The 23,289-nt window shown below is 42.7% G+C and overlaps 1 protein-coding gene across 1 annotated transcript in view; it reads left to right on the top strand.

Moving 5' to 3' along the window:
• Positions 1-23,289, top strand: part of LOC112117247 (muscle, skeletal receptor tyrosine protein kinase) — a 79,783-nt gene that overhangs the window by 25,369 nt on the left and 31,125 nt on the right. The window contains exons 6-8 of the mRNA XM_026646485.1: positions 12,418-12,542; positions 21,030-21,189; positions 23,072-23,078. Of these exons, the coding sequence (XP_026502270.1) occupies positions 12,418-12,542; positions 21,030-21,189; positions 23,072-23,078 (292 nt within the window). The remainder of the gene's footprint in view (positions 1-12,417; positions 12,543-21,029; positions 21,190-23,071; positions 23,079-23,289) is intronic.

Here is a 23,289-nt window from a genome sequence, read left to right as displayed (position 1 = left end):
ACCACAGTGCTGCAGAATCCAGGGGCCTTGCCACAGAATTATTTCAGGGTTGCCATAGAGCACGTGGGGCTGTGGTTACAGTTCTAGAACCATTGTTCATATGGTGGCATGACATGGAGGGCTTGCCTGTGTTAATCAGGGCTTGTCTACGCTTATAAAATGCTGCAGTGGCGCCACGGTAGTGCTTCAGTGAAGACGCTACCTACGCTGACGAGACGGCTTCTCCCATCGGTGTAGGTAATCCACCTCCCTGAAAGGCAGTAGCTGGGTCGACAGGAGAATTCTCCCATCGACCTCACACTGTCTACACCAAGGGTTAGGTTGGTTCAATTGAGTTGCTATGGGGTGTGGATTTTTCACACCCCTGAGCAACGTAGTTATACTGACCTAATTTCCTAGTATAGACCAGGCCTCGGTGATCAGCAGAACTCGCTAGGATCAGAGGTGTGGTTCAGCTGGAACAAGCACTCAAAGGTCCAGGGGCCAGACTGAAAACCCAGTGGAGACTTCAGTAGGACTTTGGGTCTTAGATTGTAAAGCTCTTCAGGGCAGGGGCTGTGTTTGTACAGCATCTAGCACAATGGGGTCCTGGGTTCGTAGGTGCTACGATAATACAAATAATTAATACTATTAATAGGTATCAGGCTCTAGCTGTGTACCTGAATTTCTTTGATCCTGAAGGATTGGGCTGAAAATCTCATGAGAACAGGCTATTTCCGGTCAGGCTGAAAATGTTTCATTTTGATGGATGGGCAAAGTTCAGGTCCACTCAGACATGATCCAAGCAGATTCATTCATCCCTAATTCAGAATGGTCCTAATCCTTTTCTTGCTCTGCTGCTATTTGATATGACAAAAGGCAAACCGATCAACACACCAGGAGGAGCAGTATGCCTCACATCCTGTTACTTGGAGTATATTTGTTTTAAAGTTCCATCCCTTGTAGACAGAAGCCCTTTGCTGCCCGCAATTTATTGCTTATTTATAGCTACTAAAATAGTGCTCTGCCACAGCCCACAGAAATGTTCCCCCACAAGCCACTTGTGAGACCTGCATTGCCCTTAAAAATAGGAAGGGCTTGCTATGCGAATCATTCCTTCAGGGAGGATGATCAGCAAGAAGCTGAAATGTAGATTAAAAAAACCCCCAAAAATGCTATTTCTATATCTGCAGAGAATTCCCCCCCTTCATTAACCAAGGGAGCTGAGAACTTGCAGATACAACAGAAAGTCACTTTTCAATTTGACAAACAGGTTGAGGACACACGTAACAATGTTAGTTTGCATCCTTTACTTTCTGGCCTCAGAAAAGCTGAGAGTCTTGTGTAGTTTACAAATTTGCATTATAGATAAATTGGCTGACAAGAAATTACTGTCAAAAATAAGCGTGAAAAAGATGCATGTTGGGAGTGCAGATAATTGTGTAAAAAGAACAAGAGTACTTGTGGCACCTTAGAGACTAACAAATTTATTTGAGCATAAGCTTTCGTGGGCTGCAGCCCACTTCTTCAGATGCATAGAATGGAACCTATATTGAGGAGATATCTATACACATACAGAGAGCATGAAAAGGTGGGAGTTGTCTTACCAACTCTGAGAGGCCAATTAAGTATGAGAAAAAACTTTTGAAGTGATAATCAAGATAGATTCAATGTATTTGATAAGAATCTATCTCCCCATGTAAGTATTCTCACACTTCTTATCAAACTGTCTGTACTGGGCTATCTTGATTAGCACTTCAAAAGTTTTTTCTCTTACTTAATTGGCCTCTCAGAGTTGGTAAGACAACTCCCACCTTTTCATGCTCTCTGTATGTGTATATATATCTCCTCAATATAGGTTCCATTCTATGCATCCGAAGAAGTGGGCTGTAGCCCACGAAAGCTTATGCTCAAATAAATTTGTTAGTCTCTAAGGTGCCACAAGTACTCCTGTTCTTTTTGCGGATACAGACTAACACGGCTGCTACTCTGAAACCAGATAATTGTGTGTGTACAATATGGTTGCAGGAGCAGAATGCATGACAGGATTTTCAGGTGGGAGTGGTTCAGAGGGCCACCTGCAAGTCTGTATTGGGGGCATAAAGTGCAGCCCATGACACTCTTCCTTTGCCCAGTTTCTGTGTGATCACTACATTCTGTTCTCTTCAGTGCCACACAGCAGTGGGGACCATAGTGACTAGGAAGAGGAATTTTCTACTAGAGGCAGTATGGATGGGGCTTCTATTGGGGGTTCTCATTCAGGGTTCTTAGCCTAGCTATCTGTCTTTCTTTACATATTTATATGGGCCCCATCACTGTAGTATCTGAGCACCTCACAATCTTTAATGTGTTTATCCTCACAACTCCCCTGTGAGGCAGGGAACTGCTATTATCCCTGTTTTACAGATGGGGGACTGAGGCACAGAGAGGCTAAGTGACCTGCCCAAGGTCACACAGGAAACCAGTGGTAGAGCAAGGAAGTGAACATAGGTCTCCCACATCCCAGGCTAGTGCCCTAATCTCTGGGTCATCCCTTTCTGGCTGCTTAGAAGCTTTGTCCCGATAATGTTGTCTGGGCCAAAAGGTACATTCTTCACCCAGTGCTCCTAACCCCTGCTGGCCTGAGACACCAAACTGTGAATCAAGCATCATCATAATGAAAGACCAATCGTCACCAGTCATTAAAAGGTAACAATTGAAATACATTTCAGTTGAGAAAGCTGTCCGTCCCTACAGCACAGCTACTCCCTCGGCCCCTCGGCAAGCCCTATGTATGAAGTATAAACATGGCAATAAAAAGGATAGGAGCATCCCTTCACTCCCGGACCCACTCCAGGCCCTCCCTCAGTGTTGTACGACAGTGATATTTATTAAAATAGGAAACAAGCGAGTATCAGGATGGGCCAGGTATGGCATGTTCAGCTACACACATGGTGCACTTCTTATAAACATAGCTGGTACATGCCACAGCCGTTAACTGGAGAAACCATCATCGTTGTAGCCCAAGGCATTTTCTAAAGGATAATGACTAGCTTAGAAAAGTCCAGCTGCTGCCCTGGACCTTATTTCAGGCCATTAACACCAGCCCTTTATGAATCCCCCACAAACTGCAGTGGGCCAAGCTAAGAATTGCTTTTATAGTTTCTTCAGAGAAATACTAAACTGACAGGGTTATACACTGGCTCTGAATGTGCACATATAGCTCCCACTAAAGCCAATACAGGGCTGCACGTTCACTTCCAAAGCCAGACTATGGATCTCAGTGTGTTTCTCACGTTACTGTTATTTTTTCAGTGTGCCACTGGGACTGCGCTTGAATGGTATTTCTGCTGATCTGGGCCTTTACAGCTCATTTCGTACTTAAGCAATGAATTAATAGCATCCCATCAACAGCACCCACTACAAGCATATGTTCATTCCTTTGTACCTTTTATTTTCCCATAGTCTGCAAAGTGCTTCCAGCTAGGAAAAAAAGGCAGCGTTCAAGAATTATCCACTTCTCAAAGGGGAGATGGTGGCAAGAAGAAGAACTAATTTTTAATCAGAAGGACAGATAAAGTTAATGGGAGTGTATTGTGCTAAATAAACTGATCATGTCAGCACAAATACCACCTGTATCTTGCACAGGTTCACTTTTTGTCTGTTGCCGAAAAGAAAAAGAACTACCTATGTTCCAAAGGGACATTCAATAAGAGATCAGACCCCAAAAGTAAGGCAAGAAGCGCTTTCTCACAAAATAATGATCTTATTTTACTTCCTTTATCCTCTTTCTTTGGTCAAATGCACTCGAGATGATAGAAAAGACTTAAAGTGCAGGAAAAACATTTTTTATCTTTGGAGGAGGATTATAAAGGCCCAATTCACCTTCTCTTATGACATTTGATTATTATGTATTTGTATTGCATAGTGGCTATAGGCACTGCCCCGTTGTACTAGAAATTGTATGTCTCAGTTTCAGGGTAATTGCACTTGTATTTCTCCTCTGTGGTCCCTGAAGGGCATCCACTTATGGTTTCTGGCTCCTCAGCCATCACTTCTCTTGTATGGAGACCCACGTCTTTCTCCTTCCTGACAGGTTTTAAGGCTGCCTAGCACTGTGATATCCCCAGCAAGCCAGTCCGATTGAAGGCCAACAGTGCCTTGCTTTCTCTCTGAGGGCTCTGACCAGTGTATTGCAGCAGTTAAAAGTTACCACACAGCTTGTTCTTAGCAAGCACATTGAGTCTTAAGGTAAAAGCATCACAGAGAAAACATATTAAAAACAATAAAAGAGCCTACACGCATGCTAAAAGCTTACCAGAGCCCACCTCAGCTTCAACTGAGAGGTGGTAGGTGTCACTCTTTCCAATCCCACAGCTGGGTTTGCCCACTTGGTTACAAGTTCATGTCAGTTTTTAGATCAGGAAACAGAACCCTGACTGGACAGTTCAGCTGTTTCTTAATACAGTTTGGGCCTTTTATCTCCAGTCTCCAGCGCCAGATAATCAATCGCTCCAGTTCATGGCGCTCTCCTCAAGCCCTAGATACAAAAGAGGCTGTGCTTTTGTATAATCAGAGTTATGGAATTTGGATTAACTGTTCCTCAGGGATTCCCCCCACTTAACACTTATTGTCCCGAAACTCCATGCCTCTCTGACACATTTCAATATAGTCTTCTGAACTCCTTACACTTCCCAGGACTCACATCTGTCACACTGTACAAACACATAGTAAGATGCAATCTATGCCCTAAAGACCTCACAATGTAAATAGACAAGATTCATAGATTTTAAGGCCAGAAGGAACCATTAAGATCAAGTCTGACATCCTGTATGACACAGATCAGAGAACCTTACCCAATAATTTCTGCATCAAACCCATAAATTATTTTTGAGCAAGGGAATGTTTTTAAAAAAAGACAACCAAGACAGAGAAAGGAAAGGAGAAAGTATTATTTCCATTGTACAGATGAGGAACGGAGGTAGGGAAAGAGTAAGTGATTTGCTTAAGATCATGTGTGAAGTCCGTGGAAACTGAACCCAGATCTCCTGATTCCCAATCTATACCCTCACCAAAGCACTAGCTCTGCCCAAACTTCCACCAGAATCTTACATTGGCTTTCGTAACAGTTTTGACTGTGTATGGAATGGCAGGGAAGCAGGCCCTTAAAGACAAGCTACCAAAATAGAGAGAGCTTTAAAAATATACCACAAATAAACACATTTCATAAACAGTTACATATCTTTCATACTAGCCTTATTTCTGTTAGAACAAATCAGATATATTCCTGTTTAAAGAAGGATTTTCCCTCCCAATAGTTTCTCCTCTTAGTGTTCTTTCAGCAAAGGTTTTTTTTTTCTGCCTCCAATTTTGTGCGTGCAAAAACTTACAAGTACATTTTCTAGCAACAAGGTAGTTATGGGCAAGTTTTCAAAAGAAGGTGCCTGAAGTTAGGCAACTAAATCCATACCTAGGCATCTAAATAAGTAGCCTGATTTCCAGAAGTGCTCTGCACCCAGCTCATACTAATTTCAAGGGCTGTAATGGGTGGGAGATTATTCCTTTGAAAATTAGGCCACTTATTTTTCAACCGATGTATGGATTTAGGTGCCAGGTGTGAAAATTTTGCCCTCGACGTCTCCATGCCAAAGAATGCACCTGAATTATTTATAACCATAAAACGTTTCCTTTAATTATGTACAGACACAAAACTGGGAGCACGAAACCTGAGGTATAGTTCAAAATAAGGCCCACAGTGGTGAGAGCAAAACTATTTCCATGGCAATAAACTAGGGAGTTATAATAGAATATAACCAGAAGAATATGACTTAATTCCAGAGCAAAGCAGGAGGGAGAAAATCTTTATATTTCTTAACCTGTAAGCACCTTGGGGCGGGGGCTGTGTCTATATTTCTTCAGCGCAAATTTGATCCTGATTGGGGTCTCTGAGCACGACTGAAATACACAGACTAGGACAGATTTTCCAAAGGGCTTAGCTTCCATTTAGGCAGCCAAATGAAGAAGCCAGACTTTCAAGAAGAGCTCAGCACAGAGCAGCTTCACTTGGGTGTCTAAGTGGGAGCTGTTGTGAAAATCTAGCGTAATAAATAATGAACACTCTTAGATCTCTCTCAGTCCAGATCACAGTGGACACATCACTGTTATTGGCACCCCGGTTGGCAGCTGGGATGAATTTTTCCTATTGTATTGGTGGAGAATCTGGCACTGCCTGTCCCCATGCTGTACCAGGTCTGTAGTTAAATAGAGGGGAATTCAATCTCCAAGGCTGTTAATCCTCTCGCTCGCGCACACACGCATACACACACCTCCCTCCACCAAAAAGGTCTTCTAATAGGAAAGAAAACGTTTGCCACCACCACTGAAGACACAACCTCCAGTTGAGACCCCATGTTCTAAGAAATGGGATCTACATTAAGAGATTTGCCAAGCTGGGGGTGCTAATTTGAGGACTTTTCATATTTATTTAAAAAATGGAAAATACTGAATTCCTTACTTGTATTAACTAGAAATGAAATCTGGCCGGTCATAAACCAGGCCAGCACACTAAGCTTCATCCCAAGCCCCCTAATAAATGTCCGCCTTTATTTTACTGCCCTGCTAAATGAAGTACTGTATCACTGCAGGCTTACTAGGAGACATCTGTTCTTAGGCCAGCTGCTCTCATTTCTGAGACTGAAGTAACATCATCCAGTCTGAACAGTAGGATTTTAATTCAGCCACAAAACTTTTTATGTCATGAAATGACTAAAACACATTCTCCCAAATTTGAATGACTAAACTCCTTGCAGGTGACTCCTTTTCCTTTTAATTAGTTCTGATTGTTTTCAAGTGGGACATCTGATCCCTCAGTCCTTTAAAACAGAACGCTCCTACTATCACAAATTGGAGTTTTGCGTGAGCGAGGGCTACAGGATCTGGCCCTTTGCTGATATAGGGTTCGATTGGTTTCAGGTTTCAGTCTGCAACCATGAGGGCTAAACATTTACTTTTTTTACAAAAAATGAAAGCTGAGAGTTTTATGAAATCACTTGACTCCAGCAGCTGGGGCTTTAAGAAAAAACATCAACAATCACGAGACTCAGGATAAAATCACAAGAGGTGGCAACATGGGGGCTTTTTATTTGGATGACTAACTAAAGATTTAGGAGCCTAACTTTAGGCACTGATTTTTTTAAAATCTTGGCCTATGTCCACATATTTTCCACCAGTCTTTTTATACCCAAAGTGCAATAAATAGATTGAAATCACCTCCTTTCCACTGAGGACTTTTCCAGATTTTGGTTTTGTTTGTGCTTGCCACACAAGATGCTTCATAAAAGCATACAAATATTGTGCAAAGTCAGTCACTCTTCGTGACAATAAGAAGTACAGTCATCTAGATCCCAATCTATCACATTCATTAATTCTTTCTGAGGAATTTAAACTAAGACGGGTCAGGGACAATGAGACCTGGGGTTAGATTTTTCTTGAAAGGTCAGCTATGTAAAACTATGACATTTTTACCCTCTGACATTTCCAATTAATCTGCATGAAATCCCAATAATTCTCCAAATACCATGTCTGAATAAACATCATACATTATACTGCATCGGCATGCATCACCACGACTGCCACGCATGTAGTCATTAATCTCATGCCAATCCCCAGAACTAGTCAAGTGAAGCACAATTTCTACAGCTGACACTAGGGGAGTAGATCCCACTCACAGTCCAAATGGATTTTTCAGTAAAGCGTGATCAGTGACTCGCAGCAGCAGAGGTGGACTCTGATTTAACATGAATCATATGGATTCCATATGGAATTTGCTTGATCTTTCTCTCTCTTACACACACCCCACCACCAATAATGTCATGCAGCCAGACAGAGTATAAGGTTTTATTAATCAGTGTTGCCAGCTCTCACGATTTTATCATGCGTCTTGTGATATTTGGTGTTTTTCCTACAGTCTCAGCTCCTGGAGGCAAGTGACTGTGTGAGAATATATGAGAATCTCAGCTTTCATTTATTTAAAAAGTAAGTTTCTTACTTTTTAAAGTAAGCCTTCCCGGTTGCAAAGCAAAGCTTGAAAATGTGACACAAGCACACCTGAAAGGTTCAGAAACTAGACAGGAAATAAAAAGAATCTAAATGTATTATTTTTATTAAAAACCTCACACTTTTAAAGATTGATCTCATGATTTTGTGGCTCCTGGTTTATGAACATTTAGGGTTTGCCGTAGTGTTGACTGTACTGTCATTATGCAAATTGGACCCCCCTGAGTCAATCAGGATGTGTGGCGTTGTGTATGGATACAGTCTGGTGTAAGTAGCAGTACAGCATCCCTCTGAGATGAATAGCAGACAATTCCATTTCTGTGCAGGAAGAAGGGATAAAACCACAGGAATAAGAGGAATAAGCGTTCAGCTTCTAAGCTAGAATCTAATATCAAAGCATGTTTTTTCTTAGCAAGGTAATAGCTTTTCAAAATAACCGTATTCTAGGGAGAGCGCCAAGATTTATGGATAGTAGGACAAACTGCATCAGTGGAATGTCTGACTGCATGTTAAATGCTCCAGCGTGCAAAGGAATTTCTCCACTGTGAAGAGACTTTTGTATCCCATATAGATTGCCATGGAATCCTAAAAAAAGACTGCTGATATATAAAGCTGCAATTACCATAGCCTTGGGAGGATTCGATTTTTATAGGTCAATGTCGATAAATGCCAATTTCATACCATACACTCACAAACCGACAAAAAATATATCCATAGATGATAATCTACTCTTACAGATAGGCAAAGTAAGAAAAATGCTGCTTGAGAACTTATTCAAGTTTGATTTAAGGATATTTACACTGTATATTTTGACATGTGATGTTTTAACGATTATTAGGTCTGTAAAGCGATTAAAAAAATTAATCGTGATTAATCACATGATTAAAAAAGTTAATCAGGATTAATCACACAATTGCGCTGTTAAACAATAATAGAATAGCATTTATTTAAGTATTTTGGATGTTTTCTACATTTTGAAATATATTGATTTCAATTTAAACACAGAATACAAAGTGTACAGTGCTCACTTTATACTCATTTTTTATTACAAATATTTGCACTGTAAAAAACAAAAGAAATAGTATTTTTCAATTCATCTAATACAAATACTGTAGTGCAATCTCTTTATCATGAAAGTTGAACTTACAAATGGAGAATTATGTACACATATAACTGCATTCACAAAAAAAACAAATGTAAAACTTTAGGCTCTACAAGTCCATTCAGTCCTACTTCTTGTTCAATCAATCACTCAGACAAACGAGTTTGGTTACATTTTCAGGAGATAATGCTACCCGCTTCTTGTTTATAATGTCACCTGAAAGTGAGAACAGATATTCACATGGCATTGTTGTAGCCAGCATCACAAGATATTTACGTGCCAGATGCACTAAAGATTCTTATGTCCCTTCATCCTTCAACCACCATTCCAAAGGACATGCGTCCATGCTGATGATGGGTTCTGCTCGATAACGATCCAAAGCAGTGCAGACCAGCGCATGCTCATTTTCATCATCTGAGTCAGATCCCACCAGCAGAAGGTTGATTTTCTTTTTTGGTGGTTCAGGTTCTGTAGTTTCTGCATCAGAGTGTTGCTCTTTTAAGACTTCTGAAAGCATGCTCCACACCTCGTCCCTCTCAGATTTTGGATGGCACTTCATTTTCTTAAACCTTGGGTCGAGTGATGTAGCCAGGGGCGGCACCAGTGCACCAAGCGCGTGCCTGGGGCGGCAAACCGTGGGGGGCGGCAGTCAGGCGGCTTTCGGCGGCGCACCTGCGGGAGGTCCGCCGGTCCTGCGGTTTCGGCAGCGGGCACGCCGAAGCCGCGGGACCGGCGGACCTCCCGCAGGCATGCCGCCAAAAGCCGCCTGACTGCCGTGCTTGGGGCGGCAAAATACATAGAGCCGCCCCTGGATGTAGCTATCTTTAGAAATCTTTATGTTTTGTCAAATCTGCAGTGAAAGTGTTCTTAAATCAGACAACATATGCGGGGTCATCATCCTAGACTACCATAACACAAAATATATGGTAGAATGCAGGTAAAACCATGGAGCAGAAGACATACAATTCTCCTCCAAGGAGTTCAGTAACAATTTAATTAATGCATTTTTTTAAACAAGCGTCATCAGCATGGAAGCATGTCCTCTGGAATGGTGGTCGAAGCATGAAGAGGCATATAAATGTTTAGCATATCTGGCACATAAATACCTTGCAATGCTGGCTACAAAAGTGCCATGTGAACGCCTTTTCTCACTTTCAGATGACATTGGAAATAAGAAGTGGGCAGCATTCTCTCCCGTAAATGTAAACAAACTTGTTTGTCTTAGCAATTGACTGAACAAGAAGTAGGACTAAGTGGACTTGTAGGCGCTAAAGTTTTACATTGTTTTGGTTTTGAGAGCAGTCATGTAACCAAAAAAAATCTACATTTGTAAGTTACGATAAAAAGTCACGATAAAAAGATTGCAGTACAGTATCTGTATGAGGTGAATTGAAAAATACTATTTCTTTCGTTTGTCATTTAAAAAATGCAAATATTTGTAATCAAAGTAATATAAAGTGAGCACTATACACTTTGTATTCTGCATTGTAACTGAAATCAATATGTTTGAAAATGTAGAAAAACATCCAAAAATATTTAATATATTTCAATTGGTATTCTGTTGTTTAATAGTGCGATTAAAACTGCAATTAATTGCAATTAATTTTTTTGAGTTAATCACGTGAGTTAACTGAAATTAATCGACAGTCCTAAAAATTATAAAGCTAACTTCTTTAATCTCTGTGGATACACTGTCATTAAATAATTGTCTGACACTCCCCTCCTAATTTCCCACAACTGTGAAAATTTAAATCAATAAAAATGTAAAAAAAGTACTTAAAAACTATTATTTTGCACAACTGTGAAAATTTAAATTGACAGAAATCTTAACAAATACTTAAAAATAAATATCAATATTATCCATAAAAATTATATTATATATATATATATATATAAAAAATCGAATTCTGCCAAGCCTGCATAACCAGAGCAAAATGTAAATAGCTAACTTAGGTCCTGTAAAACTAGATGAAACCTGTGTAGTACAAGTGCTCATTTCTATATACAGCGCAAACACCAGGTTCAAGGATATAGGAAGATAATGTGTTAAAATTACCTTCTCAAGACAATGAATAAGGAAATTCTTTTCATGCCAATGCTAGTCTTGTATGTATGTGGTCTTTCAGAAGAAAAGACCCCTACATCACTCACTGAAGAGAGTTTGTAGATGATGGAGACACACTAATGACTCTATAGTAAAGGCCCAGACTGTTGGGGTATGTCTACACGACAGCTGGGAGCGAGTCTCCCTGCCAAGGTAGTTAGACTTATACAAGCCAGGCTCAAGCTAGTGCGCTAAAAATAGCAATCTGGCCGTTCCAGCTCTCCCTCTCCCATTATGCACCAGGCTCAGGGACTCCCATGATGCACTGCCTCCCCTCGCCAAGAGAGGTGCCCATGGTGCATCAGGGGAGACTCGTCTGACGAGGGAGCCTGGCCAATCAAGGAGAATGGGATCATGAGGCAATGTGGCGGCATTTCAGAATCTAAATATTTCAGTTTTGATTTTTTTGCCAAAAAAAGTAAAAAATTATTGCAGAAAAATTCCTATTTTGTGACCACTAGCTGACATGCTGCCAGCACTGGGTGTGGACGGGGTATGGAGCAGTGTGGGGCCAGAGACACAGCTCATGGCTGCCTTTGGATCCATCTGGTTGGACCCTGCTTTCCCTTGACCTCCGCAAGTTCTGCCTCTCAGTGCAATGCTAGCCACTCCTCCCTTGGTGGATGATATGATGGGAGTGGAGAATTTCAGGAGTCGGGGGCTCTTCTGTGCTAAAACCTTATCTTGGAGGTTCCCAGTACAATTCTGTCTGAACTTTAATGAAAGGTACCTCCCCCACGCCTTGTTAATGGTGTGCATGACTGATTTCTGCTGGTCCCTTGGGCGATAGCTTAAAATAGTTTTCACTATTTGTAAATGAGCGATCAGGTTATGCCGTGCAGAAACATAGCTTGTTGTGCATTTATTGTAATTTGTCCCACATCAATGCACTGTACGTGGGTTTATCACAGTACACCAAACTCTGTCCTCCAAATTCTTGCACATGCACTCGCCTCTACAGTTTGTTGGAGTTGCCCACAAAAATCTGAAAGCAAAATTTAGCTAGTATTGTGTAATGTACATAAAGATGACAGTCTTGGGGAAAAAAAGGTCTCTCATTTACTTGTGAATCTATGCAATGTTTTTGTTCACTGCAGGGCTTGGACTGCCACCTCTTTCAAGATTTACTGAAGAGGAAGAGTATCTGAGCTTCAGCTTTAAATAGTCACTTAACTAGTACCTTTTTTCGTCTTAACAGTTTTTGCCAGAATCCTGAAGGCTCCTGAATCCCACAATGTCACCTTTGGGTCTGTGGTGACTCTGCGGTGCACGGCAACGGGCATTCCCGTTCCCACTGTCACGTGGCTTGAAAATGGAAAAGCTGTAAGTGCCCCTTTGATACCTCTGACTAATGAGCGCTGGCATCAGGAAGAAGCATGATCTAATGAATAAAACGCAGAAGTGGGAGCCAGGAAGTTGGGTTCTATTCCTGTCTGAAATGATGTGGTGTGCCACCTTGGACAAATCATTGAACCTCTCTGAGTCTCATTTCCTCCTCTGTAAACTGTGGATAATTGTACAGTGCTTACCTGCTTCATTGAGGTGTTGTGTTGAGTGACCTGTTAATGATTGCAAAGTGCTTGGTAATCCTTAGGTACAAAGCATTATAGAAGTGTGCAATATGGTTATTATTAGTAGTGCTCTACAACAGCAGGTCTGCATGTCTGATTTAGTGTTTTATGGGGCTTTTCTCGCCATCTTTTCTGACTTTCCTTTTAATGATCCCTTTGATTGGTAGCCAAATATATCAATAATAATAGGGCAAAAAGATACATGAAAAGATGACATGCTGACTCTGTTATAAAGATATCTAGCGTTAATATATCCTGGCTTATCCCCTCCCCCCAGACTGTAGCTACAAGAACTAACATCTCACAGCAGTCCCATGGCATGGTTCTCTCTGTAAACAATCTGCCCACACAGAATATTTATAGGTTCAGTGACTTTAAGGCCAGAAAGAATCATTGGATCATGTAATTTGACCTCCTGTATAACACAGGACCTTAAATTTCACCCAGTTACCCCTGTAATAAGCCCAATAACTTGTGTTTGGCTAAAGCATATCTTCCGGAAAGGCACCCAATCTTGATCTGAAAACATTCAGAGTTGGAGAATCCACCACTTCCCTTGGTAATATGGTCCAATGCTTAATCTCCGTCACTGTTAAAAAAGCGTGCCTTATTTCTAATTTGAATTTGTCTGATTTTAACGTCTATCCCTTGTTTCTTGTTCTGCCTTTCTACATTGATTGAGAAGCCTTTTAGTGTCTGGTATTTACTCTCTATGAAAGTACTTATGCACCATAATCAAGTCTGCTCTCAATGTTCTTTCTGCTGAACTAAACAGTTTGAGCTCTAAGTCTCTCACTGTAAGGCGTTGTCTCCAGCCCTCAAATCATTTTGTTTCTCTGCATCCTGAGCAATTTTCAACATACTTTTTAAAATGTGGACACCAGAAGACGTGATTCTATTACCAATCTCACCAATGCCATATACAGAGGTAAAATCACCTCCCTAAACCTACTCACGGCCCTCCTGTTTATACATCCAAGGACCTCATCAGCCCTTCTTTTGCCATAGCATCACACATGTTGAGTTACTTATCCACTATACCCCCTAAATCCTTTTTAGAGTCACTGCTTTCCAGGACACAGTCCCCCACTTTGTAGGCACGACCTACATTCTTTGTCTGTCGATGAATGACCTTTGGATGTATTAAAACGCATTTTGTTTGAATGGGCCCAGCTTATCAAGCAATCCAGATCATTCTGCATGACCGCCCTGTCCTCATCATTATTTACCACCCTACCAATCTTTGTGTCATCTGCAAATTTGATCTGCAGTGATTTAATAGTTAATTTCAGATCACTGATAAAAATGTTGAATAGCATCAGACCCAGTACGGATCCCTTTTGAAACAGCCCCATTTGATGATTCCCCATTGACGATGACTTTTTATGATCTGTCAGTATTAATGCAGGTACTGCTAGAACCTGCAAAAAACCCTGCCTAAAATGCTCTCTGAATTTGTGAACTGTCCCCACTCATGTTCTGCATTAAGGACAAAATTTTTGCCTGCCAGAGTGGCTGCACACAGCAGGATGAGGGCATGGGGAGCAATGTCCTCTACTGTGAAAATTAAAACAAGCCATGGTCCAGCAGCTCCATTGTGTGTTAGACATGACTCCCAGGAAGCATATTCTGCTGGTTTATGGGTGATGTCCCAAGACCTCTGATGCACAAGGAATGCTACTGAACTTGCTGTCCCCAGGCAGAGTGGCTAAGGAACCTTCTGCTCTCCATTACCCCACTGCTTAAGGATGCAAGGGCAGAATATTGCCTTAACTGCTTTGTCAGTTGGCTACTTGTATATCATCTTACCAGTAGTCAAATGGCCTTTTCTATACATCCTCAATTCCTTTAATTCATCTTTAGTAGCCCTGAAAGAAGATCTTTAGGGACCACTTTACTTTTCACCCTCCTATTCTTTTCTATTGATACCCTCTATCCATTTGGGTTCGGTATGTGCAGATTTTGTCATCTGCAGGGGCACATGTTAGAGTACCCAAAGTGGATGAGCATAGCACACAAGGAAGCTTGCTTGAGGTCCTAATGAAAATCAGACTCTTTCCGTATTCAGTTTTTGGACCATATAGCACAACTGTTTTTTATAGCTGGGTTTTAACACCATTTTGCAGGGACAAATGTTATTGGGACCTATTTCCAACAGTATATCTTTCTGGTGGCGTAAGCTCTTGGGGAGTGAGCACTGTGTAATGACCTAGAAAGGTAGGCAACATCTTCGTCCTTCTGTGGAATGCTAGCAGATGCTGGGCCTTGCAGATCATTTTTCCGTTGGAGGAGAAATCAATAAGGTGGAGTCTGGGTATTTTTTAGTGCAACTTGTTAATTTTACACTGTATACAACAGCCCTTGAAAACAGGCGGTCACAAACACCAGACAAGGAAATCTCCTCTTTCAGGAATCGCAGCTCAAATGCCAAGCCCTGGTTCCTAGGAAGAAAATTTGTCCCAAGGATTAACAAGAGTTACAGAGATTAAGACAGAGAGTAAACTCTCCTGCTGCTTGCAACCGCTCCACCAAAAGGTACTAATATCACAAAACTAGCAACAATGCGTCCAAGACTGAACAGGGACCACATGCTAAGAAAAAGATCTTGCAAGACCATGTGTAACAGCACTAACTGATGACTCCTACATTACCTTTCTAGTTGTGGCATCTTTGGGGCATTATACTCCTATGTGCTTGCCTTGTGGGTCATGCATTCAGTATGAATCACATGCAGTCCCTCTCATTCACATACACTCTCCAGATTTCTGTGTTGTGTTCTCCTGGGTGCTGGGCAATGTGTGTTCTTATATTCTTTCATAGCCACTTTCTGCTGCTCTTATGTCTGAGATCACGCTCCTATGGAGGAGCGGCAGAACAGCTGAGAAAACAGTAGAACCACAGAATTCTCTGCCTTCTTTGAAAAAGCCTTCTGAAAAGCAAGATCCCTCCTCCCCTTATCACTAAATAGGCCTCAATATATCAAAGGAGCTCTCAGCACAGGATCCTAAATGCCTGTTATCTGTAGTATCAGGGTACGTCTACACTACCCGCTGGATCGGCGGGTAGTGATCGATCTATCGGGGATCGATGTATCGTGTCTAGATGAGACGCGATACATCGATCCCTGAACGCACTCCCCATCGACTCCGGAACTCCACCGCTGCGAGAGACGGAAGCGGAGTCAACGGGGGAGTGGCGGCCGTCAATCCCGTGCCGCGAGGATGCAAAATAAGTCGATCTAAGATACGTTGACTTCAGCTACGCTATTCTCATAGCTGAAGTTGCGTATCTTAGATCGATCCCCCCCACCCAGTGTAGACCAGGCCTCAGTATCTTCTCCCACCTCAACTGCCAGCTCCTTTTCTTGACCTGGTGATTTACTAGTGCCTTTGTTCTGTGTAGATCCAGTCACTACAAACTTATCCCAGAGAAAGGAGGGTCTGACCAACACACCTGACCTCCAGCCAAGGGCTGAACTTTGTATACTCAATCCATTTCTTAACTGGGCATTGTTTGGGCTGGGGTCAGATCCGCTCCAGCCTCTATGCCTCCAAGGCAAAATCAGTCCCAAGAGGAATGCCTTCGCGACCACATAGCTTTAAATATGGTAAGGAGACCTTTCTTTAATGAGTGCCTGCCTCTAGTAAAGTTAAACCAGGAAACAGGTGGAATCGAGCACATGTATTTAAAGACTGACTTGCAAGCAAGCAACAGCGAGTAATTTGAGGATGTGATCCCTGCAGTGTCTGTGTTGTTATAGTCTCTGAATGCTGACCTGTAATTGTCCTGAAGTTTAAAGAGGATGAAAGGACTGTACTGTAGTCATTAAACTGCCATGGAACAGAAAGATGAAAGTTTCTCTAAACAGCTGTCTTGACTTCCCAATGAACAAACAAAAATGCTGTTCCAATTCTGTTTCCCCTCGTTAGTCATTGCAAGACATCACGGGACTGAACTATAGCTCTCTGCAAGGGAGAATTAAGCTAAACACAAAGATATGGTAAAAGCCTCTTCTTTCTTAGATTCCAAAATGGAATTTTAAAAAGTTAAAGAAAATCCTACGGGGGGGAAAAACGTAAGCAATTTCTTTAACTAGTAAAGGGAATCAATACATTTAATGAAGACAATCTCAGGTTCCAAGTAGAAAAATTAACAGCCAATTTGTAAGGTCTAAAAATACAATTACCTGAAATGTTCAAGAGCTACATCAGAAAGCCAAGGTGGGCGAGGTAATATCTTTTTTTGGACCAACTTTTGTGGGCAAGAGAGTCAAGCGTTCAAGCTTACACAGAGCGCTTCTTCAGATCTGGGCCACAGACTTTGGTCCAATAAAAGATATTACCTCCACCCACCTGGTCTCTCTACTATCCTGGGACCAACATGGCTACAACAACACAGCAAAAGCTACCCCAGGCTTTCTCAGACTGTTTTACATAATGCAAATGACAGTTCGTTATGCTCTTGCACTTTGCAAGCAAAGTCAAAGAGGGATCGTTTTCACACAAAGAGGCCTTGAGCTGAAATTGGCCATTGGATTATTTCCCCCTGTTCCTGAAAGTTCTATCAACTGACCTGGCAAGCAAAGCATTTTGCATTGTGTGATCCAGGCTGAGAAGGAACAGTCCTGATTCACTGTTCTCGGATTTCCTTTCTGAGGCCCATTCCGCTGAGTAAAACTACACAGAAGATCCCAGACTTGACTCAGACCCTTTAATGTTTTGGCACCCATTGGATACACAGGAAGAAGAGTGCAGAGGAAGGGAGGGAGGCTTATATCGAGACATATGAGACAGTGATCCATGGATCAGGAGTTTCTGTGAAAAATAAAATGACTGACAGGCTCCATGCTTGCAGAGAAGCTAACAGAACGGTCTAAGGATGTAAGAGAAGCATTTCAAGGAAGAAACTTATTAAAGCCCAGTTAGCCTAGCATACTAGCTCGACTATTATTACACCTGGTTGAAATCCTGAAGAAATTCCTTTTTCATACCAACAAGAATGGATTGCAGTTTTGTATCCAAAGAAGTGGGGGCAGGACAAAAACTCTCTTTGCTCACTTACCTAATCATGAACAAAGGTAAATGTTTAAGAAAGAATGCATTCCTTTCCTCCGAAGTTGACTTCATGGATGTAAGGGGCGGGGATGTCTTTTCGTTCTGTGTTTGTTCATCTCCTAGCACAATGGGGTCCTAGTCCAGAATTTGGGCCCCTAGCCACTACCCCAGTAAAAATAGATGATAATGATAATAGTATGCATCTGTGTGATAGGGCTTAACACCCATCATCTGCAAGGCTAGCAATGCACCTTATTAGTCATCTTTGCTCCTGGGGAGGTAAGCAGCTAATTGGCTCATGGCCAAAGGGGGCCGAGAAAAGCCCTAATAAATAAACTGAAGGAGTTTGATTCAGGGAGGAGGAAGAGATGGCAGATGAGACAGGTCTCTTGGACTGAGAGAAGCCATGGGCTAGGGTGCACAGACAGAGACAACAGGGGCAGCACAGTACAGGGGTAGCACAGGTAGCAAGGGAAGCCCTGAGACGGTGTCTGTAAGTAGAGAAGACTTGAGTAGCCCAAGAGGGCAGAAGAACTATTCAGTTTCGTTTGGGCTTGTTTATAACACCCCAGAAGGGGTCGGAACTTAGGTGACTTGGACGAAGGGCTGAGACACACAAGACTGGGGCCAGAGGCAGGTGACCAGCAGGAGGGGCTACAGCCAAAGATAGCAGCTACATCCTGCACTCTGGGGGTGAGTAAATCCTGCCACAGTCCTCTACTCTGCCGATTTCAAACACTGGTACAATGCGCAACCAAACTGAATATGTGTGACCCAACTGAGTTTCAATAGTATTGTGCTATTTGGAAGACACACATTTAGTTAAAGCTGTTGCCAGATATTTTCTACAGGCAAGACCTCCGACTGGGATGACAGGAATTCTTGAACCAGAACTGATTCCTGTTAATAGAAATCTCACTCCTAACATCACACTGGATAACTGATACTAAAAATTATTCCTGCCGTGTGGCAGTAGCCATTCTAAATATGGCCCAACTCCTTCCCTGGCCCCGTTGCCTCTCTCCAGTTTGATTCTGGCTCCAGAGACCTCCTCACTTGCTCCTTCCTGCTTCCTGATTCCCTCCCCATAGTGGCTTTCAGTACCTGTGCATATATGGGTATACACCAGAAACTGAGAGCCACTAGCCATTAGCCAATGAATCCTAAAAACATGGATGCTGCACAAATCAAAATGGATCCAAACTCGGTTTGAAGTTTTTTGTTATTTTTCCACTTGATTTAAAAATAATATGGTACAAAATCTGACAGACTAGATCCACAAGCAATAAAAAGAATCCATAAGCCTGTCTTAACCACCCAGCTAAAGTGAGTTTATGGCTGGTTTTTGGCACTGGAGTATCACAAAGTATCCGGAGCCTGATCATGAATCTGCCTCAAAATGCCAACTGTAAAGAAGGGATTTTCCTGATGATCCAGTGCTGATCTACAGACCTCAGAAACCAGCACAGATTAGGGAGGGTGGGCAGATTCTGATAAAATAAGCACCAACTCAAAATCCTAACCCAAACACCTTAACCTTTAAAGAGCCATTTAATTCGTCAGGCCAACTCTAGACGTGCAAGTGCTCACAAAGCACAAGGATGGGAGAAATCCCGGTGTCATTGATGTTGATGGCAAATTTCCCAATAGTTTCAATGGGACCCACAAGGTTTCCATCCTGACTGCAATTGGGAGGTATTGGGAATCTCCCAAGTAAGTCTCTTCTCATGGGATATCCAGTTGAAGAGTAAAGTTCAATGGGAGTTGAGGGTAATGGATCATAATTTTGCAGACAGAAGTGTTCAGACAGTATAACTTAGCTTTGAATAAACATTTACACTAGAATTCACAAGCTCTTGAGAGTCAGGAATTATTAGCATATATTCCACTGTGTGGTACTTGTTATTCTAAGCATGGGCATTTTCCCATTGTCTTCAGTAGGACTACTCCCGTCTTTCATGTTAGATGTGTGCTTAAGTACCTTGCTGAATTGGGGCCCGCGAAAAGATGTTCCAGATCATTAGCCCTAATTCCCATTGTCAGGTAGCACGACTAGGATCCAGAAATGAGACTCACTTGAATTATTCGTGATGGTTTGACACCGTCTCTGGCTCTCAGTGGTGGAGTAGGCTAACTGCTCAGCATTAACTTCGTGATGTGACGCTGCAGGAGCTATAATGGACCGTCATCTATAATTGCAGTGAGTGTCAGTGCTGTACCAACAAGAAAAGACTGAGCATAAAATGATCCCCGCCTAAAATCACATAGCTCCCAGCTCACTCGTGGATTTCTGAAATGGGCAAAGAGAAGCACCAAATCTGAACTCTTTCACATGTTACTGGGCGGTGCAAAGTCAAAAAGTCTATCAGGCCTTTCATAACATTGGAGCCAGAGCACTTGTTCTGTTCAAACACTGCCTTAAAGCATGGGTCTACCCTGAAAAGTGTAAAAATGGTTTGTGAAAATTTGAGATCTTGACTTTTTGTCCTAATTTGGGACAGGAAAATTTTCAAAATCTCTAAAATTTGAACCATTTTCCATCCATCCCTAATCCTTGGCTGCCATATTTAATGAAATGCAGTGAATTCAAAGGGAAATTTGCTCAGTTTACAAGTAACAAGATTTTTTTCCCTACCAGTGAGCCCTGCAATCTCAAAGCCATGCAATGTTCTTTGTGGCTCGTGTATCATCACCAATAAAGACAGATCCGGGACCAGATCCTCAACTCAATTACAAAACTCTGTATTACCCTGTGAAGTTGCAGTTTAGTTAATAGTTATTGATGTAGCATGAAACAGAAAGGAATCAGACGCCCCACTGCGTTGGCTTTGCACTGCTAACAGGGATAAAACATGCTAGGCTCTGTTTTTAGGAAGTGTGGAACACCCATCTTCTGAAAAAGAGACTCATTAAAGATGTCTCACATTGGGCATCCCAAAATTGGAGCACCCAAAATCACCAGTGATTTGAAAATCCAGACTATTAAAACTTGCTTTTGTCCGTAAAGTCAGCTGTTACGAAGGTGCCATTTTTATGCAGTCCCTTTTCTGACCGTGCTGTGCTTTAACTCACTGTCACTTTAATCCACCTGGTTCAGCTTTGTTTGTTTGTTTATTTTTAAAATTGTCTTTAAAAAAACCCCTCAACCAACCCCCAACCCATTGTTCTGTTCTTTGATCTTTTAGGTTTCTGCGGGATCTATAGTCGAAAGCGTGAAAGACAGAGTGATCGACTCCCGACTGCAAGCGTACGTCACCAGGCCGGGCTTGTTCACATGCATTGCCACCAACAAACACAGCAAAACCTTTGGCACTGCAAAAGCTGCAGCTACTATCACTGTGTCAGGTATGCTGAAAAGAAAAGGCTTTTACTAAGCATCTTGCCACCCAGCATTAACTTTCTCCTGTCAGGAGGAAGGAGTAGGGGAAGAAGCTTTGGAGGATGTGAGGGGCTCTACTTAATAATAATTTACAGAGGGTTAAATTTGACCACAAGTGCAACCCCCTGCTGGGCTATTTCCTTATACACCTCTACCTCGATAAAACGCTGTCCTCGGGAGCCAAAAAATCTTACCGCGTTATAGGTGAAACCACGTTATATTGAACTTGCTTTGATCCACCGGAGTGCGCAGCCCCGCCCCCCCGGAGCACTGCTTTACCGCGTTATAGCCAAATTTGTGTTATATCGGGTTGCGTTATATCGAGGTAGCGGTGTATATCATTATGCTTCAGAGATTGGCACAGCTGTCATTTCCTGCTTACTTGCTGTTGTCTTGCATGCTCGGTCCCAGAAGTGCTGTGTAAGCTCATCCTTGTGGAGGAAGTCACAGTATTAATATCACCTAACGGCAAAGTGAAAATAACCTCAATGAGCTACTAGCATCTTGTTATATCAAAGAAACCATGGAGCTTGGTGGCAGAACGGGTTCCCCTCCTCACAGAGCGAGATTGCAGGGCCGTGCAGCTACTGGTCCTTAGGTGACTTCTCTGTTTGTTAACTGAACTGTGCTTTGGTGGGGGGACCTCCTGTGCTGTGAACTGGTATGATAAAGCAGGGAGGGACTGTTGATTATTGCAGGATAAACCGAGGGCCCAATTCATTTCTGCACTAGCAGTTAGTGACCAAAAGAAGATAGTTTGCCCCTCCCCTATTAAGGAGTTGGTTTGTTTTCCCATCACCCCCAAAAGACCTAGAGCTTCTTACAAGAGAACACTTCAGGCTTGATGGCAGAATTACCATAAGTCCTGGGTAAAGGGCAGTTTGTAGCTGTACTGCCCAAGATAAAAGCCAGTTCCAATTCACTCCACGGTTCCCCCTGGTTCCAGGAGGGAAGTAATCTGTGTCAGTCCCTTATCGGGAGCAAATTACTTCTTTCTCTGCCAGCTCAGCTGCGCTTGCTGGCATATTGTGGGGGGTAAAGATAGTGCTCCAGTCATTCCCGACCCCTGCCTGTTAACTCTCTGCCCAGCTGTGGATACTCTTCCCCACATGCTGTGCTGGTATCCTGCACAGGCACGTAGGGTGAGCCACAATTTAATCTTCAAGGCCATAGGTGCTGACTCCGTGGGTGCTCCAGGGCTGCAGCACCCATGGGAAGAAAATAGTGGGTGCTCCCCCTCCCTCCCAGCACCCGCCGCAGATGCTGTTCAGTGGTGTGCAGGAGGAGCTGGGGGGAGGGGGTGGAGTGAGGGTATGGTGCACTTTGGGGAGGAATGGGGCGGGAAGATGTGGGGCGAGGATGGAGCGGGGAGCAGGAAGGGGGGTGGGAAGAGGTGGGGCAGGGCCTTGGGGGAAGGGGTGGAGTGGGGGTGGGACCCGGGACGGAGCAGGGGTCAAGCATCCCCCAGGAAATTAGAAAGTCGGCGCCTCTGTTCGAGGCCCTACATTATGTGGCCACCAACTGCTGATCTGCTGGCCTGCTAGAACCAGCGCCGTTGGCACTTGGATCACCACCATCCATTTCAGCAAGAATTTCACAGAAAACGCCTTCCTGTTCCTAATTCATTCTCCTTCCTCTCTTCCCAAAACACATCCAGGAAGCAAAGTCTTGGCCTCCCTCTCCCTTAGAAAATACAAATCAATGACAAAAGAGAATGGCAGAACATTTCCTGTATGAACCTTTAAGTTTTGCGTTCAAGAAGAATGGGTAAAAGGTCACTGACAAACTTTTCCCTTTCTCTCCCAAACCTGGCTCCTGTTGCGGCTGGCTCATGTGCCTTCCCAATAGAATGGAGGTAAGTATGTTTTCTTGTCTGTTGAGGTGTTTGTTTGGGCCAAGGTGGCTGGGAGAGGAGATGAATTATGAACAAAGAGAGTTTTGTTATATATTACCAAAACTAATGGATGAAGTGTATCGACAGCAAGAAGTAAGAACAGCATCTTAAAGAGGTTCTCGTATGTGTAACACTGTTCTTACTATACAGGTAGTTACTGGGAATTGGCTTC

This window comes from Terrapene carolina, unplaced genomic scaffold (genome assembly GCF_002925995.2).
Source record: "Terrapene carolina triunguis isolate 2854851 unplaced genomic scaffold, T_m_triunguis-2.0 Scaffold35098, whole genome shotgun sequence".
NCBI lineage: Eukaryota > Metazoa > Chordata > Testudines > Emydidae > Terrapene > Terrapene triunguis.
Note: the sequence above shows the minus strand (reverse complement) of the source record. Positions and strands in the feature narration are given on the sequence as shown.